We start from the raw sequence: 19,054 nt of genomic DNA, 5'->3' as shown, positions 1-19,054 counted from the left end.
GTTGTGGGCACCCTCCGGTTGTGGGCACCCCTACGTAAACTTCGACGGCAAGCAGACTTTACTGATCTAAGTATTGCAAGTCGTGTTCGTTGACAATACGGACTTTTCGTATTGATAACGAAACAAATATATGCATTTGTGTAATAGATGTGAGCATAATAAAGAAAATTTGCATTAAATAAATAAAAATGTAATTTTGTATTGTTTTCGAAGAGCAACATATGGGTGTAGATTCGTTCAGAAAAGAAGGGTTTAATTTTTTTTTTGCAGTGTTGTCATTATATTTTGTGATTTACCTTCGTGTTTAACCAAAATCCTGCATCACAAAATGTGTTGGTCTTTTTAAAAAATGACTGTCATTCCCGGTTGTGGGCACCATGAGGACTACTGTCTCATCTATCTAAACTTTCTGCCAAGGAAAGTGACAGCCGCAAACTCCATTAAATGCGATGAATATAGTCGTTCAGTGCATTAGAAGTGCGTTATGGTATGCGTACTAGCTACTTCACATGCAAGCATTATGCTTTTGTTAGCGATGAGCATAGTGTGAAAACGTGTCATCATTTTTGTTCTTTATCCCGGCAAATTCTCTTAAAATAAAGAAACTTTTATTTCTTCTTTATTTGTGTTGGTTTCCTTTAATATTTTTCCGTTTTTAGCGGATTTTTCAAGGGTGCCCACAACCGGGTACAAAATTTTTTTTGTCAAAAAATTCCCATTTCACTAAATTTCTAATAAAACTTTTTTATTTAAAGGAATCAATTTAATTCCTTCACTGACAGTCACCTTAGACCTCTAGCTTTAAATTCGTACACATATATTTGTATAATATGCACATGGACAAATGTTATGAGGCAAAAACAAAAGGGTGCCCACAACCGGAACACTTCCCTTAAAATTTATTAATTCAAAAGCAAAAAATCAGTTACTAATTCAAATTTAGAGTATTATACTATATTAATTACACAGATACACAAAAAAAAAGTTCTGATCTGGGGGTCTCACTATGTAGACTTTATGTTTTTTGGATCGCTGAATCCGAATCCGTGGTCCATTTAACCCCATCAGATCAGGATTTTGACATAACCTCAAAAAACCAATATGGCGGACACGTTTTTGAAAAGTTCATCGGATTCGCTTGAAATTCGTTACTCGGGGGTTTTTGGGGTCGCTGATTACGAATTTGAAGTCTAATTTCAAAAATTCAAAATGGCGGATCCAATATGGCGGACACGTTTTTGAAAAATTCATCGGATTCGCTTGAAACTCGTTACTCGGGGGTTTTTTGGGTCGCTGATTACGAATTTGAAGTCAATTTCAAAAATTCAAAATGGTGCATCCAATGAATATGTTCTTTTAAGGAATTAAGAACTTGAGTGATCCAATTCACACGGAATTACTCTATATCTTACGTGTGCCTGCATCCAGGGCACCTCCACACTGAAAAACTGTTGATATAACAGTTCCGCTATTCACTGTTGGGCAGCGCTACGTGACGTTAAAACTCACAGCTCAATTAAAATTGGGCGAGTTGCTTTCTTAAACTAGACTACCAATGGCGTTAATTGAGCGGGTGCTTGACAAATAGTTCGACAGTTCTACCAAAAAGGAGAGTTACTCTCCCAAAACTAAAGTGAGCTGTGCGTTTCTTTTTAACGCAACACTTCAGCGCATTGGGCGAACAGTTCTGCCAACAGTTTTTCAGTGCACGTGGTGACGGTGGGCAACGGAGTTTGTCCGCTATCCGGCTAAGTCCCTGGATAATAGCTTTGCTGCCGTCAAGTCGGTTCTACAATGAGCACGGTTGTTCGTGTTCGCTGTCGTGAACGTGTACGCGTTCCATATAGTTTAGCGTGGAGCACGTACACGTTCACGATAGCGAACACGAACAACCGTGCTCATTGTAGAACCGACTTCAAGTAGAGAACACATTCCATGGTACGCGAACGTGAACGTGTACGCGAACGTATGACGTCATCCATGCTATTCAAATGGGTGACGTCAGCACGGCAACGTTCGCGTTCATCCAATGTAGACTCTACTTCATGGCAGACACACGTAGAAAACGTGCTACGATGCAGGGACTCGGAACCCCAGTATCGGCGGTTGAGGGTTATAAAGCAGGCTCTCAGGCGTCGTCATTCAACAACTTAGCCGGATAGCGGACAAAATCCGTTGCCCACCGTCACCACGTGGAGGTGTCCTGGATGCAGGCACACGTAAGGTATAGAGTAATTCCGGGTGAATTGGATCACTCAAATTCTTAATTTCTTAAAAGAACATATTCATTGGATGCACCATTTTGAATTTTTGAAATTGATTTCAAATTCGTAATCAGCGACCCAAAAAACCCCCGAGTAACGAGTTTCAAGCGAATCCGATGAAGTTTTCAAAAACATATCTGCCATATTGGATCCGCCATTTTGAATTTTTGAAATTTGACTTCAAATTCGTAATCGCGACCCCAAAAACCCTCGAGTAACGAATTTCAAGCGAATCCGATAAACTTTTCAGAAACGTGTCCGCCATTGGTTTTTTGAGGTTATGTCAAAATCCTGATCTGATGGGGTTAAATGGACCTCGGATTCGGATTCAGCGACCCAAAAAACATAAAGTCTACATAGTGAGACCCCCAGATCAGAACTTTTTTTTGTGTGGCTGTGTTATATTATTGAATATTATAAAAATTATAAAAAATAATCGACAATAGAAATAGTGTGTGATCTTTTTTATTCCTAAGAAGTTATATTGGAAAATATCAGAGTATATATATACAATTTTAAAATAATTATATTTACAGGTCAAATTCAATTTCCCCAAAGGCAGCCAAATAGCAAGGCAGGATTTAAAAAAAATGACGCCTTAATTTCTCTTTGTATCGGAAACAAAAGAACGCTTCTTTCCCGTTGTACTTTTCTTTTTCTTTAGAATTTTTGTTCTCACAATTGGAGTGTCCTCTGAACTGGACGAAGAATCCCCATAAGAATCAATAATTGGTTTTGTTTTTCTTTTAATTACTACTGCCCCAGTTGTATTCATTCCACTTTTTCGTGGTTTCTTTCTCGTTTCACTTTTTTGCTTTATTTGTTGAGATTTTTGATTCTTAGTTATAGTAAACAATTTTAATGGATCATCTCTAAATCTTGATGAGACATTTTGTATCACTTCCGTATGGGAGGTACTTGTATTTACATTATTTTGTCTCTTTAAACGTGATCGACGTTTCTTTGATGATTTCAATAGTGATTCGTCATCTGGTGGTTCATCAATACGAATATTTATTTGCGTTGTTTTCTTCGTAGCCTTCTTCTTTAATTTTTTTGCTTCCGTTTTTGGAATGTAATTCAAGGCCTCGAGTTTTTTTGAGCAGGACCTAGAAATCAAGTTTTTCAAAAATATAATTCAATAATTGAAGAGCTGGCTGCAATAAGGGGACGAACGCGAGACTTGGAAAGGATACTACCAGTCGGGTAGCAGTGACAAGCCTTGAGCCGCTCGCTGCTACCTGACTGATATTATCCCTTTCAACTACGCGTTCGTTCCCTTATTGCAGCCAGCCCTTCAATTAATGCGAAAGCTTATGGAACTTTAAAAAAATTACTATCACAAAAAAGACCGGAAAATTAAAAAGGGCTTATCAAAAGGAATCTGAAGACAAATATTTCATTTTGGAAGAAGAATTTTATGACCCAGGAATTGCTGATTAATTAGTAAGTTAAAAAAATTTGAATTATAATAAATTAAAAATTATTTTTGGACCAGAAAGTAAAATCTAACATTGAAATACTTTCTTAGTGTAAAATCTTTTTCTTAAACTGTTGAGTCACTGTTTTTAAAAATTACTTTAAAAAATATATTTATTTACTTTGTTTCAGATGTCTCGTTAAACAAAAAAAAATTGAAAATCCGTTCGATTTTGATACGTTCAGGATGGCGTAACCTCTTAATTATCAGCAAGATAATTTTCATTTTCTGAATAATAAAATAATAAGAACTTAATTATTATTAACACAATTACTTGAGCAATGCTTCGCTATCAGTTTGATATCCACGATGAGCCATATTTGATATTCCCCAACTGAGAGGACTTCTGGGATATGAAATTCCATTTCTGTCTTTATTTGTATTTTCAAAATTGACTCCAGTCCAAATTTGTTGCCTCAACGTTGTTAATTTGAATGACATGTCCGGACGTCTTGGTAAAATTGGAGATAAATTTTTCAAATTACTGTAAATTTGTAAGATTTGTAAAAAAAGTTTCCTAATTGTATAAAATCCAAAGGAGGAGGGTCATTAAGGCCTGTTTTTGGCTCCCCTTAAAATTTCTATTTAAATGATTAAAATACATTTTTCACCAAAGAAAAATGATAATTTTGATGATTGAAGGTTAAATAATAAAGGTTTTTTGTAGGGTCATTTGGGGTAAATGTAAACAGTAGATGTTTCAGCTAAATTTACAAATTAAAAAATAAGTACGACGTCAATATTTTTACCTCAGCTCACCTACAAGATGTTCTGAGTATTGCCAATATTTTATTTTGACAATTGTCAATGCCATCAATCTTTTTTGCATTAAAGCAAAAAAGATTGAAAATCAAAGTTTTACTGTTTCAGTATTTTGTCTCGCATTTGCTTAAAAATAAATTTAAAAATCAAACAAAAATATGTAATTCTTCCTTATTAATGCCCTAACAAAAATTGACTTTGATTTTTGATTTTCGTCAATTTAGTTAATAAATAATCAAGTGTTTACATTTACCCCGAGAATTCGAAAACTCGGGGTAAATGTAAACAGAACTTCAACTACATTTTAAAAGAAAATAATTGAATAAATTTGCTTCTATTTCACAATTTAATTAATTTGGCAATGTAATATTACATAGAAAAGGAAATTATGTCCTCTTTGAAAAAAAATTTGATAACAAAAAAAAAATTTTTTTAATTTGATCAATTTTTAAAAATATTTTTAGGTTCATCCGCCATTTTGAAAATTAAAAATTTGACTTTAAATTCGTATTCAGCGTCCTCAAAAACCCCCGAATAGCCAGATTCAAGCAAATTTGATCAATTTTTAACAATATTTTATGTTTGACCGCGATATTGGATCCACCATTTTGAAATTTAAAAATTCGATTTTAGATTCTTATTCAGCAAAATAAAAAAAAACTTCTTTTTACCAAGTTGAATAAAAATCTATTAAAATTTGTTCAAGTTATTCAAGTTTTTAAATTACTAATTTTTTGTAATGGTTGATTGTTTATTTTATATGATACATTATCAGTCAACTGGTTGATTTACTATACATCTACGAAGAATTTTTATCAGTTTTTCCATCCCTTAAAACAGTAGTATACTTGAAATAACTTGTTTCTTAAACCTCGCTTAACTACAGTGGTAGTTAAGGGGTACATTTTTTTTTTTTTTTTGTTGGTTACATGGCTTGTTGCATAGCAGGTAGCCAAAACACGACATTTATTTACCCCGAATTTTAGGAAAATTTCAAAATCTCGGGGTAAATGTAAACAGTCAGTTTTAGGCGATTCAGGTGCATCAATATTTTTTTGTACCTCATCAAATTTTTCTAGGGAACTCTAGTAACAAGTTCATGCAAAAGAAATCCGTCCGTTTTACCTTTTAACAAAAAAAACTAATGTTTTTCGTGAAAAATAGATATTCCGTTTACATTTACCCCAATTGACCCTATATAAAATGTTTAAAAAATAAGGGTAAGGGTGCGATCCCATGTGAGCAGAATACGTCGACCGAAAGCAGAAAATCATGAGAGTGAAAAGAACAACAATATCTACTTATCTCTTTTGCACTCATGATTTTCTGCTTTCGGTCGACGTATTCTGCTCACATGGGATCGCACCCTAAAAACAATTTTCAATTATGAATTAATTGGTTTGAAAATCGTAACTCGGGGGTTTTTGGGGTCGCTAATTTCGAATCTGATGTTAGTTTTTCAAAATTTAAAATGGCGGATCCAATAGGGCGGACAAAAATTAAAAGTTGTTCAGATTTGCTTGAAACTCATTTCAATTTTTAAATTTAATTAATTTCTAAAATCTGATGCCAAATTCGTAATCAGCGACCACAAAAATCTCCGAGTAACAAATTTCAAATAAATTCAAGTGATTTTCAAATTTTGTCCGACATATTGGATCCTTACTTGAATTTTTCAATTAGGAGTTCTTTTACTATTCTGGAAAGTAGAAATAAAATTAATACTACCGTGATAGCGTTTGACGTGCATAAAATCTTCTCTCATGAAAAAACGATGTATTCATGAGTTCTTCACCTAATGATAAACTACGTTGACGAATTATTGTTGGCAGAGATAATAATTCAATTTGTTCTCGTGGCACATCACGTTCGAGAAATTTGGTTTTTTTCTTAAAACACTTGAGGCTTTTCGAAAATTCTGCAATTGTGACAAAAAAATGCTGTGCTCAACATTATAAAAAAATTATAAAATTAATAAATTATGCTAATAGATAATAATTATAATTAAAATTAATAAGTGTGGAAATAATTTGCCTTTTTCTTTTTCAGTTCTTAATGTCAGAGACTGAAGATAATTTTCGTCAGCAGAATCCGTGAGATCACAGAGGTCACTACCGGGATCGGTGGTTGGCAAATCCATGGCAGTTTTGTTTAACTGAAAATTTCAGCAAATAAGAAGAAATTGGTAATATTTTACTAATGTTTATTTGTAGATTTTTTGCTTTTTTGTGGGGTACCGTTTTCTTTTGTCGCATGCGAGTATTTCTTTGATTATTTTTTCTTGATTTTCTCAATCTTCGGGCAAAATTCAGTCTATCGTCAAGTGGCGATGGTGGTGGCACTGATAAAAATTGGCAATTGTCGTCACTTTCTATTTGAGTTAAGTCCATTTTTTCCATTATTTCCTCAGACGAACTTTCTGATGTGTCACCCTCGGCACTGTTGTAAAAATTAATTTTTTTCAAATTGTCTAACAATTTTTGCAAATTGCAGAAAGCGTACCTGGAATAATCAGTGAGATTAATATTAGTCGGCTCGTCAGCACTCGAACCCTCTTTCAAAAGTCTAGCAATAATTTTGTTTCTAAGTTTTTCCTAGATTCCTATAAAAGAAAATGAAAAATTAACATTCGGAAAAAGTTTTTTGCTGATTAATTTTGTAAATCTTACCCAGGACAGGAAGGCAGTTAAAAAGAAGTAGCAAAATTTAATTAAAAACAATTTTTGAAATTGTAGAATAATTTTGATATTTGATTGAATTTACCTTGCTTGGATCATCATCGGAAAAGTCTAGCAGAGTTTCACAAAATGCTTTTCCAATTTGTTCATAGTCTTGAGATGAAAAATGTGTACCAGCTCGAGAACCAATTTCCGAACCTCCCATTGATGCCTCCATTGTGTAACTATTTGGCACTCCCATTAACCAAACGACAACCCTTCCAGTTCCCTCTTTTCCTTTCTCAATATGAAATTTGCAATTCTCGAAAGAGAACTAAAAATTCGAAAATTAAAAATTTCAAAGTAAAACAAATCAACTTTTATTAAAATTGACATTGTATTAAAAAAGACTTTTTATAAATTTCAGTTACTAACTCCAAAATGATACATTCCATTTTTTGGACTAAAATTTTTCGACATGTAATGTAAAAAACATTTTTTATTTTTTTAATGGTAAGATATTATTAATTTTATTTTTATTTTGTTTTTTTCGCCTTATTTATTTGATTCATTCTAATATTGTATTAATTCTAATTCTGTTCTTATAATTCATATTATTTTTATTGTTTGTATTTTATTTTATTTTTTATTTATTGTTTTATTTGTTTTATTTATTTTTCTTTATTGTTGTTCCTAAATATTATTTAACGTCTTTGTGTATTCAATTTGTATTGTTTAATGTTTCTAAATTTTTATTTATTTTCTTAGTAATTCTATTTTGTATTTTTAATTTTATATTTTGTTTTTCTGTATTATTTTATAGACTCTCTGAAGAGGAAATCGTATTGATTTCGAAACGTTGGAGTAATTTTTGTATTAAAAACCACTTGTCCGAATGTATTCGTGTAAAAAGTTTATTTTACCTATTAATTGAGAAAACAAATCAATATATTTGTTTTGCTTCGTCATGGAGGAAGCTTTGTAAGTCGTTTAATTTACAAAATTTTTAAAAATCCTTTAAACAAATTTTCTTCTATATAGGACTATGTTATATAAGACCCTGAACAATTGTCCGGATGTATGTGTGTGTGTGTTTGGATCCCGTTTTTTGTGAACACGATAACTCGAAGAGGTTTTAACGAATTTGGATAAAATTTGCCAGGTATATTTATCATAAAAATATCTGGAAATGGATTGATAGACTTTGAAAAATTCTTAAAAAAAATTTTTTTTGACATTTTTCTATAAAAATTTTTTTTTAAGTTGGCTATTGAAGTTAATATACAATAAAATCTTATTCTTTGCATCAAGACGAATCGATTGGTCTATACAAAGTATAAATTGTATAAGAATTTATAAAGTTAATCACAATTAAGGAGGTTGTTTACAGGTATGCAGACCTTCAGAAAAAATATTGAATTGACATTAAAGAATTTTTTAATATTATTGTTATTCGTATCTCCTGGAAGAACAAATATCAGTTTTCAAGAAAAAAATTTGAAACTTACAAAAATTGTTTATTTAGTCATTTTGCATATGATCAAAGTATTCTTTATATAAAAAGGTTAAACTTTTTCAAAACTGATTCGATTTAAGTCTATGATGGCTTATATTCTTCAGAAAATGATTTTCTATAACTTTACCGCTTAGATTTATAAACAAATACACCGTTTTCAAAATATGCTTGTTTGTTTAAAAAAATTTTTTTTAATTAAATCACTTTTTTTAAACAAATAAGCATATTTTGAAAACGGTGTATTTGTTTATAAATCTGAGCGGTCAAGTTATAGAGAATCATTTTCTGAAGAATATAAGCCATCATAGACTTAAATCGAATCAGTTTTGAAAAAGTTTAACCTTTTAGTATGAAGAAAACTTTGATCATATGGGCAATTCTCTGGAACCTTTAACTTTTGACTTGAAAAAAAAGATTTACAAGCACATTAATAAAAATTTGTATATAGATTAAAATTAGCATTTAGAATTTATTTTTGCAGTTAAAAATGTAATATTTCGAAGGTCTCATATATTTTTATTCTTTTTTAATAAGACGATTTTTTACAGGTTAAAATCTATTGTTTTCGATTGTTTTGGATTTAAATATTTTGGTTGTCTTTACTTTTTTATAATATTTATTATTTATTTTTTAATGTTCTCTATTAGAGTTATATTAAATTTAAATTAAATTGGTCAAATTTAAATATTTTAATAAAAATTAGTGAATTTAATTATTATTTATTTATTTAATTAAATTTATCTTAATTGTAATATTTTTTCTAGATAACCTTAATAATTTCCTTCTCTGATGCAAGTTTTTCAAATTGTATTCTGCTTCTTTTTCCCTTTTTTCCTTCTTTTTTCCCTCATTTGTTCTGCTTTTTATTCTAAATTTCTTTCATTGACCTCATTATTTTTAACTTTACGAATTACATATTTCTATTCTGAACTTTAAAAACAAAACGGTCAATAGTGAAGTTATCAATTTATCACACTGACAACCTTGAAATCCTAATTTATTGCGACAAAAAATTAGTTTTTTACGGTCCTGACAATTTCGGTCCTGACATTTTCACGTGTACCTCCTTGTATCTCGATAATTATTGAAAATTTTAAGGCGTGCTTTTACACACAAGTAAAAAATATAATTGTGCGAATGTGCGTACAGGTTTTGATAAATTTTTATAGTTTTGTTTAATTGTGCCGAATCATTTACGGTCCTGACATAACCAGGTTCTCTGTCGAATTCAAGAACAATATTCTTCAATAATTTCAATATAAATTATTGCACATAAAAATTTCAACTGGCCACAGTTTTAGTAAGTTTTAAGCTTTCATTCTATGTATTGTTGAATTCATTTTATTAAGGCACACTTGAAATATCTGCAAGTACGTTTGCAGTTACGGTCCTGACACGAAAATAAGGGAAATTTTTCGAAATTAAATATCTTTACTTTCCAAATGCGTATAATCTTCTAATTACTTTTAAAATAATCCTTAGATATTCATTTACATTTATGTATTCGTCGTTTTATTCTATGTTGATGTGCCAACTTATAAAATTAGTTTATGTTTCTGAAAGTACCTAAAGGGACTCTCGTGATTTGCTTAATTTTCCACATTAAAAAATACCCTCACAGCACCGGGATATTCAAGATATCCCAGAGACGTCCTGGGGATATCGATTTGTTTTCGGAAGTTTGGATATCTCTGGGATATCCTATGGACGTCCATGGATATCCAGAGGATATTCCAGGGATATCCAAACTTCCGAAAACAAATCGATATCCCCAGGACGTCTCTGGAATATCCTGAATATCCCGATGCTGTGAGGGTATATATTAATTTCTAAACATAATTTAATAATTTTTAAACTAACATATTTTAATATTATTAAACATTCTTTACATGGAACAATAATTCTTTTTATAAAACATTTGATATATCTTGAGTAATTGCATAATAAATATAAGACACCTAAAGGTTAAAGGTTCCAGAGAATTGCCCATATGCAAAATGAATAAATAAATAATTTTTGTAAGTTTCAAATTTCTTTTTTGAAAATTGATATTTGTTCTTCCAGAAGATACGAATAACAATAATATAAAAAAATTCTTTAATGTCAATTCAATATTTTTTCTGAAGGTATCCATACCTGTAAACAACCTCCTTAAAGCTGTTATCAAAAAATGAGATCTTTCCGCAAAACTATGTTGCTGTATAAGAAAATCTTACTCATTTATTTATAAAATCTTATTCTTTGCACCAAGACGAATCGATTGGTATATATAAAGTATATATTGTATTTAAATTTATAGAATTAAAACCAATTATAGACAAAAACTTGCACTTTTAATAAAAATTCATTTTTTCTTAAAAATAATGTTGCTGTACAATAATAATTTATTGAAAAATAAATCAAAAATCTTATTCTTTGCATCAAGACGAATCGATTGATGTATATAAAGTATATATTATATTGAAAATTATAGAATTTATTACAATTAAAGTTGAAAAATTCGCTTTTTTACTAAAAAAAATTTGTTTGTTTATTTAGATTTATATTACTGTATAAGAAAATTTTATTCTTTCTGTTAAGACGAATGAACTTTATTTTATGAATGTTAAATTGTATTAAAAATTATTTAAAAATTAAATATACTTGTCGTTAATGCTTCCTCTACGAGGAAGCAAACTTTTTTTGCTGATCGTAAAGAGGAAGCAAAATGTTTATGTAATGAACATCTGGATTTACAACTTGCTTTTACCTTATCTGCGGCATTCTTGTGTAGCATCAAGGGAAAAACTTGTTCAGTCAATTTTCCATAACATCCAGCTCGTTTACTTTCACAGCCGTAAATGAATATATTGTGTTTTCGCGAATGAGAATGAAGATCACAATACATTGCTATTCCACATTCCTCCATTAATCTACGTATCATTAACTTTGTGTGCCATACTGATGGATAACTCTCGCGCATCACTGTTCGATATTGACGATTTAAATCCTTCCCCGATAATGAACATCTATTGTTGCCGACAATTACTCCATCAGGATTCAACATTGGGACTAATTTAAAAATAAATCTCTCCCGCAGTTCCTGTAATTTATGGACTTTACATGGGAGTATTTTTGTTTATTTTTTTAAAAAATGATTTGTTAGGAAACTTGAAAAGATAATCTTTCTGACAAAATAAGAGAGAGGATTTTAAATTGAAATAAAAATTTACAATTATGAAAATAACAAAAAGAGTAGATTGACATAGAAACCTTGGCTTGAGTGGAGTCACCAGTTAAAAAGTCAATGATTCCTTTCATCATCCAACTTGATGGGGTTTCCCCGGGATGAACACGAGCGGTAATAACAACTCCCTTTTTCTTTTTTGATTCCTCATTAAATGCAGGTGCGGTAATTGTCAGGTAATAAACTCCATTTCCTGCCAGAGTTCGACACAGGAGACGTAGTTTCGTGTATCTAGTTTTTGCCGGATTTGAAGCTATTCCGGATAAATACTCCTAAAAATTATTTCGAAATTTTCAAATAAATTTTTTTAATATTTATTAAATGCTTATTAAAATTAAAATAAAAATTTTTGCTCTTTGAAATTCCATTAATAAACATACCTGTAAATCAGAATAAGTATAAGGATAACAATGTGCTAAATATACAGTATCTTTGTCGTGGGGAAAGTAAATATTGAAAGTAAGTGTATGTCGATCCTTCTCTTCATCTCTAAAAATTACGATCAATTTTTCAAAGTCCAATAATAAATGTCTTTACAGGCTTGCCACAGGTCAGAAAAATCAGGAAATTAAGGAAAAGTAGATTTGATCTGGGAAATCAGAGAAAAATCAGGGATTTTTATTAAAAGTACTGGAAAAAATTTAATATTTAGAATTCATAAGAAAATTCTGAATTTTTGGTGTCATTTTTGTTTGCCTCACAAACTATGAAACTACTATTAATATTCTAATTCAAAACCTTCAACAAATTTTTCTATTTCTGACAAGAATGAATTTGTTAATATTATTTAATTATTTTAAAAGTTTTAAAAGTTCTTGATAAATAACAAAATTCTTCACAGAAATTCAATTATTTTGAGGAATTTTATAATAAAATTCTTTGCAAAATGCAATTAGTTTCATAAATAACAATATTCATCACAAGAATTCAATTATTTTCAAAAGTAATAAAATTCTACGAAGAAATTCAATTATTTTTAAAAATTTTAACGAATATCTCGTCAAGAATTCAATTATCTTTACAAATAGCAAAATTTTTCGCCAAAAATTCAATGATTTTCGCAAAAATTTTAATAAAATTATTTGCAAAATTTCTATTATTTTTCAAAAGTTTTTTGCAATTCAATAATTTTCAATATTTATTATTTTTATAAAATTTATCAAAAAATTTAATTATGGACAAAATTTTTTGATAGAATTCTATGAAAACATTCAATCACTTTCATAAATAATAAAATTTCAGTTAGAAATTAATCTTAAAACTTTTATTAAAACTTGAGGAAAGAATTCAATTTTAAGAAACATTCAATTTTTCAATAAAATAATAGAATTCGTTGTAATAATTCAAATATTTTCATAAATAACATTTAATTCGTCGTAGAAAATCAATTATTTGCAAAAAATTTTAAGTAATTCTGCAAAAGAATTCAATTAGCTTGACTCTAAAGAATTTTAATAACATTCTTTTGCAAAATTCAATTATTTTGATAAATATCAATAAGAATTCAATTCTTTTGAAAAGTAATGAAATACTTTGCAGAAATTAAATTATTTTCAAAATTTTTCAAAAATTCTCGTCAAGAATAAAATTATTGTCAAAAATTTTAATAAATTTCTTTCCAAAATTTCAATTATTTAAACAAAATTTAATAAAATTCTTCTTATGAATTCAATTGTTTTCAAACATTATTATTTAAATTCTTCTCAGGAATTCAATTATTTTTTAAAATTTTAATAAAATTCTTCAAAAAGTTTTCAAATATTTTCAAAAATTATTATAAAATTCTTTAATATAATAAACTTCATTAAAATTTTAATTAAATTCCTTAAAAGAAATTAAATATTTTCAAAAGTTGTTAATATAATTCTTCGTAAAAATTAAGTTTTAAGAAACATTCAATTATTAAATAAATAATTTATTTTTGTATTTAAATAATTGAATTCTCGTAGGATTCAATTATTATTTTTCGTATTTTTAACTACCAATTCTGTAGAACTAATTTTTTTGAAAAAGTTTAAATGAATAATAATAATTAAAGTAATTGATTTAAAGAAAAATTTTAGAATTTTATTTGAAAATTGTAGAAAATAATAATTGAATTGAAATGATGGAAATAATTTTTAAGATATTACAGTAACAATATTCTTATAGTAATAAAATAATGTTTTTGTCACTCGGTCATTTTTAGGGTTTCGTGGCCAAGGGCAAACCCTTATAGCGAGACTTCGGTGTCCGTCCGTAGTTCTTACGTCTTAAGTTTTAAGTCTTATGTATTAAATCTTAAGTCTTAAGACAACATAAAAACCGTTGCCATGGCAACCGTTAAGTCTTATGTCTTAAGTTTTAAGTCTTATGTATTAAGTCTTAAGTCTTAAGACAACATAACAACTGTTGCCATGGCAACTGTTGCTATGTTAATGGTTGACATAACAACCGTTTTCATGACAACCGTTGCTATGTTAATGGTTGCCATAACAACCGTTGCCGTGGCAACCGTTGATATACTAATGGTTGCCATGGCAACCGTTACTATGGTAATAAAAAAAATTTCAATTTTAAATACAAAAAAAAATTCTAAATAAATTATTATTTTTTTTTTGTCATTTTAGGCCACGAAACCTTATGATGTAGGCGCATTGCGCCTGCTTCTCTGACTGATTTTTAATTATTATTAAACATAAAGAAATGGAGCACTCCGAGTCGAAGACTCGGAGGGATCGATTTCTTTATGTTTTATAATAATATTCTTATGAGTTGTTCAATTTGAAAAGGTTTGAATTTGAAATTTTTGAACATCTTAATTCCAATCAAAATAAATAATGATTAAATATTTATTTTAAATAAAACTATTGATGTTTTCTAATAATTTTACAATTAAAGAAATCCTTAAATTAATGTATTAGAACATTTTTCTCAGTATCTAATAATTTTTAGAGTGAATCAGAATATTCTTTATGGTAAGGGAAAAAGTAAAAGTTCTGTCTGGAAATCAGGGACAAGTCAGGGAAAAATGAAGTTAAATTTTTGTGGCAACCCTGCTTTAGTAAAAAAATTCAAATACGTACGATGAATCATTTTTATAATAGGTAATGTTATCCCCACATCTTCTCCATCCAATGGAATGCAAATTTGCATCTTTTGTTGAATATATCAAAGGTTTAAGCCCTTCGTTATAAAGACTAGCCTCTTTGCAAAAATTTACAATCGACAATCTGTGAAATCGAAAATTATAAATGTTTAAAATTCAAATAATTAAAATTTTTTTCGACATTGTCAATTTTTTCCACATTATTTGCAATTATTTCTAAAGTAATTTTTTCATTGTTTTTATTTTGTCCTGATGGGAAAAAAATATTGAATTCAAACTTCTTCTCTACCTGTACATTGTTCCACTTTTTGTGTTTGAAATTCGAAAATAAAACCATTGCATATGTCGTTGAGTGTAAAGATCCCTTCTCAAATGTAATTGATAATAAGTGTCAGTGATTTTAATAACTTTTGCCAAATTTCCGGACTCGAATCTCGATTCAAAATTTAAATCTGTACTAATCGCTTCTTCCTTTTCCTCAAGTTCCAGAGGATTTAAAATTGAGTCCAAAGAATGAGAGAGAACTGTGCTACCCCCGAAGCATGATCTACTGAACTATTAATTTTATTTTCGTTTTAAATTCAAGAAATAAAATATTTAAATACATTTTTAATTTTTCTAATTAAAAGAATTTTTATTCACTCACGTAATTTGTTGCACTTGTGGGAGAATATCGAAAAATAACTGTTCCACTTTCTTCTCCTATTAATTTTGGTTTTGGTTCCTTGCCTGTAGGTACGTAATAAGGTTCTGGGGTTGCAGGTGTGAATTCTATATGACGCACTCGTTCTGGAATCACCTGTAAGAATTAATTTTTTGTTTGAAATTTTTTTTAAGTAGTGAATATTGTTTAATTAATGAAAATTTTCACGACCTGACATTCAGTGGGCCATCGTGCCTCTTGATTGATTCCATCGACGTTGATCAGACTCGTATCGATAATTGATTGAAACGTTTCTTTTGTTTCGCGAAATCTGACTATTCCTGGTGTTAACGAAAGTACCGAATCGATGTCCCTTCGATAATTTCCAAACTGATTTTGTAGACATTGATTCGTTAAAATGCTGCCTGAAATCATAAAATTTTACTATTAATTCTAATTACAATTGAATATACAATACAATTTTCATGTTAATTTACACAATAAGAAGTTCTTATTTAACGATTCAAAAAATCAATTTTACTGATGAAAAGTGAGAAATATTTCTGTTTGCTTCCAGTGCTTTTTAATATCTAACTAATTGATAGATTAATCTTTTGATTACCATTAAAATTAATTGATAACTAGTCAATAATAAGTGAATTAAATAATAATCAATAGTGCCAATTCCTGTGAATTGATAAATATATTTTATGAATGTCGTGTGCTGAGTGAATGAATAGTTTCTATATTAAAAAAATTATTATTTTCTTTATACTCGATTGTCCCATTTTTATCCTTTTAATGGGAGGTTAAGTTGAATAACGGATCAATAAAAAAATTCTTATTATTTCACGATAGAGCGAAAGACAATTTTATTTTGATATAATTTTTAAAATGAAATTTCCAAATTTGTGAATTTTTTTTGAAGACTTCATTCTTTATTTCGATTTAACACAATATACGAATGATATATATGAGTTAGAATGACAATGCAATACTAATGAAAATTATTTTCTAGATTCTAGAGAACAATGAGCCTGGTGAGTGCACTAATCGATTGAGGCTCAAGGTGAATTTTCATTCAGGTCTCGTGAAAGTTGAAAGCTTTCATTGATTAAAAGACGAAAGAATATGGAACACTTGGAAATAATATGAGATTTTAATCTTGTCATTTCAAAAAGCAATTATTTTCCTTTTGACTAATGTACGAATAAATTTCTTTCAATGTTCCTTGTGACATCGAATTTACTTTTTTTTATTTTTTTAAAAAGAGCATTTTCTTGAAAAATTAAAGACACTTTACAATTTTATGGAATTAGAAAAAAATTCAATACGAAAATCTGAAATTTTCAGAAATTAAAATTATAAATGGAAAAATTTCGTGTTTCAGAAATATCTAATAAAATTATAATTTTGAAAACTGTTTTAAACCAGTTCAGAAAATCGAATGTTATTCTTTTATATATTATTTAAATGATCGTTACATTTTTATTTTATAAAAAGTCTAAATTCAGATAAATTTTGAACTTTTGTTATATTTAATTAATAACTTTATTAAATTTGGAATTAAGAGAGTTAAAATTAATTATTATTAATTCAAATTTATGAATTCGATGAAAAAATTAAGATTTCAAATTCCACAAGTTTCCTCGAGATCTTCCACTTGATTAGCTTCGCAAAATATTTTACGAAAGTTTCTTTTAATAAAATTTTCACGTACATAATTTTTTAAAAGAAAAAATTAATTTTAAATTAAATTACGAAGCTATTCATCTGGATGTGACAAATTAGTGTCTTTCCTTCTATAATAATATTCACCAAGTCTGGGAGATTGTTCAGATTCATCCTGGCAAAACTCTGGAGTTTTTATCTTGAGATTCTTCGTTTCATTGCTAGATAATTCTGAAAAATATGCTCAGCATTTCTACAATGTTGCTTGTGTTTTAAATAAATATAAGTTTTTAAAAAAGAAAAAATGAATAAAATTGAAATTAAATAAATACAATTAGGTATAAAAATAAATATTTGCTTATTAGGTATATTTGTAGCAAGATAAATTTTTTCCCATATAGAAGTAATAAAAATATTATAACAAAAAAATAAAATTTTTCTCATTTTTGCATTTATTTGGATAAAAGTGGAATATCTCAAGTTGAAAAAATGACAAATGAAAGTATCCTTTTCATATGAAAATTCTAATTGCTAATTAAAATCGTGATGATAAAGTTGTTTGAAACTTCTGTGGGGGAAATGTTCAAAACTTAAAAGTTTCGAAAAGAATAATGAATACGTGATGATTAATCGATAGTTTTAAGTCGCTGAGTACAACGGCCGAGGGTTAATTTATCAAACTTATTTATTTAATTAAAATCAAATAAAATTTTTCCCACTGACTCATAGTTATTTTTTCAAATTATAAACATTTTACTTCAATTTTAAATAATTTCTAACCTTGATAAAAAAATTATTGAAACTGTTTTTTTAGAATTGATAAAAAATTTACCTAATTTGTTTAAATATTTCCGAGAAGTTGCAGAAGTAAAAAATTGTTATACTTAATAAAATAGATAACATTTTTTTGTAAGAAAATATCAAAGGAAGGAAAGAAAATTTTTTAATTCTTAAAAATTTCGAAAATTTAATTGTCTTACCGGAAATTGGTTGAATAGGAAATAGGACAGCTTGCAATTCTCGGACTCGGCTGCTCGTGACAAAATCCATTTTTCGTCGCTAGATTGCCAAACAATTGGGACAACCTTGTCTGCATCGTACTTTCTCCAACTGGTACCTTTTTCAGTATTTCTCTTTTTCTAATTTCTTTAAATTATTAAAAATTGACAAATAATTCCCCAAAATTGCGAATTTTAGAAAAATTCCTCGATATTTCATTACTTCTGTTTTGTGCTTGAATTTATTTGATTTTTCAAAATTGTTAAAATTAGTTTTAATATTTTAAATTTAATTTTTAGTTTCTTTCATTTGATTAATTTATTGAAGCAATTTATTTTGTAAATATTTATATTTTTTTAAAATGTTTAGTTTTTATTTTAGTTTTTAATTATTTTTTATTGTTTAATTTGTATATTTTTATTTTAAATTATTAAATTAAATTTTGTTATTCTTTTGCTTTCTTCTTAATTTTCTTTTAGTTTTCCTGTTCTCTCACTTCTTATATTTAATTATTTCTCCTAAGTAATTATAATTGAAGGTTGTAAAATTTTTCGATGAGAGACTGAAGGATTTTAAAGACTTTTCTTGACTCCTCGACTGGATTCGTTCGTTAAACTGTGTGCTTGCCGTTTGCCTGACAACGAAAGATGGGGGCGGAGACTTTTGGTTGATCATTATTTATCGATATTTTAAATACACATATTTTATTGAAATTTTCGAAAGAAAATATTAAAACTTACAGAAAGAA

At 28.5% G+C, this 19,054-nt stretch overlaps 2 protein-coding genes across 5 annotated transcripts in view; one reads left to right on the top strand and one right to left on the bottom strand.

Moving 5' to 3' along the window:
* Positions 1 to 2,715: 2,715 nt before the first annotated feature.
* Positions 2,716 to 18,408, bottom strand: LOC122507525 (cytosolic carboxypeptidase 2). Its single transcript, XM_043620285.1, has 15 exons — positions 18,288 to 18,408; positions 15,868 to 16,061; positions 15,640 to 15,792; positions 15,283 to 15,548; positions 14,971 to 15,117; positions 12,286 to 12,394; positions 11,932 to 12,177; positions 11,429 to 11,761; positions 7,270 to 7,497; positions 7,009 to 7,100; positions 6,744 to 6,945; positions 6,541 to 6,661; positions 6,235 to 6,424; positions 4,019 to 4,228; positions 2,716 to 3,373 (listed from the first exon to the last, which is right to left on the bottom strand). The coding sequence occupies exons 1-15, from the start codon at positions 18,355 to 18,357 to the stop codon at positions 2,863 to 2,865; spliced, it is 3,072 nt and encodes a 1,023-aa protein (XP_043476220.1). The 5' UTR covers positions 18,358 to 18,408; the 3' UTR covers positions 2,716 to 2,862.
* LOC122507523 (glutamine-dependent NAD(+) synthetase) overlaps positions 6,556 to 19,054 on the top strand; it is a 122,989-nt gene continuing 110,490 nt past the window's right edge. For 3 of the 4 annotated variants that reach the window (XM_043620283.1, XM_043620281.1, XM_043620284.1), the window contains exon 1: positions 6,556 to 6,691. The gene's annotated coding sequence lies outside the window, so the exon portion shown is untranslated. Of the gene's footprint in view, positions 6,692 to 18,300; positions 18,421 to 19,054 lie in introns of those variants that run through there. The other variant, XM_043620282.1, reaches the window with a different exon arrangement.

Source organism: Leptopilina heterotoma, unplaced genomic scaffold (assembly GCF_015476425.1).
Source record: "Leptopilina heterotoma isolate Lh14 unplaced genomic scaffold, ASM1547642v1 Lhet_47, whole genome shotgun sequence".
Lineage (NCBI taxonomy): Eukaryota > Metazoa > Arthropoda > Insecta > Hymenoptera > Figitidae > Leptopilina > Leptopilina heterotoma.
Note: the sequence above shows the minus strand (reverse complement) of the source record. Positions and strands in the feature narration are given on the sequence as shown.

Bases quoted from the DNA above. Each gene is read 5' to 3' on its own strand.
- LOC122507525 (XM_043620285.1), bottom strand. From the start codon at position 18,357: ATGGATTTTGTCACGAGCAGCCGAGTCCGAGAATTGCAAGCTGTCCTA. The intron at 12,178-12,285 runs GTATGTTTATTA...AATAATTTTTAG, and splicing joins ATACTTATTCTGATTTACAG to GAGTATTTATCCGGAATAGC. The intron at 7,498-11,428 runs GTAAAAGCAAGT...TCGAATTTTTAG, and splicing joins ACAAGAATGCCGCAGATAAG to TTCTCTTTCGAGAATTGCAA.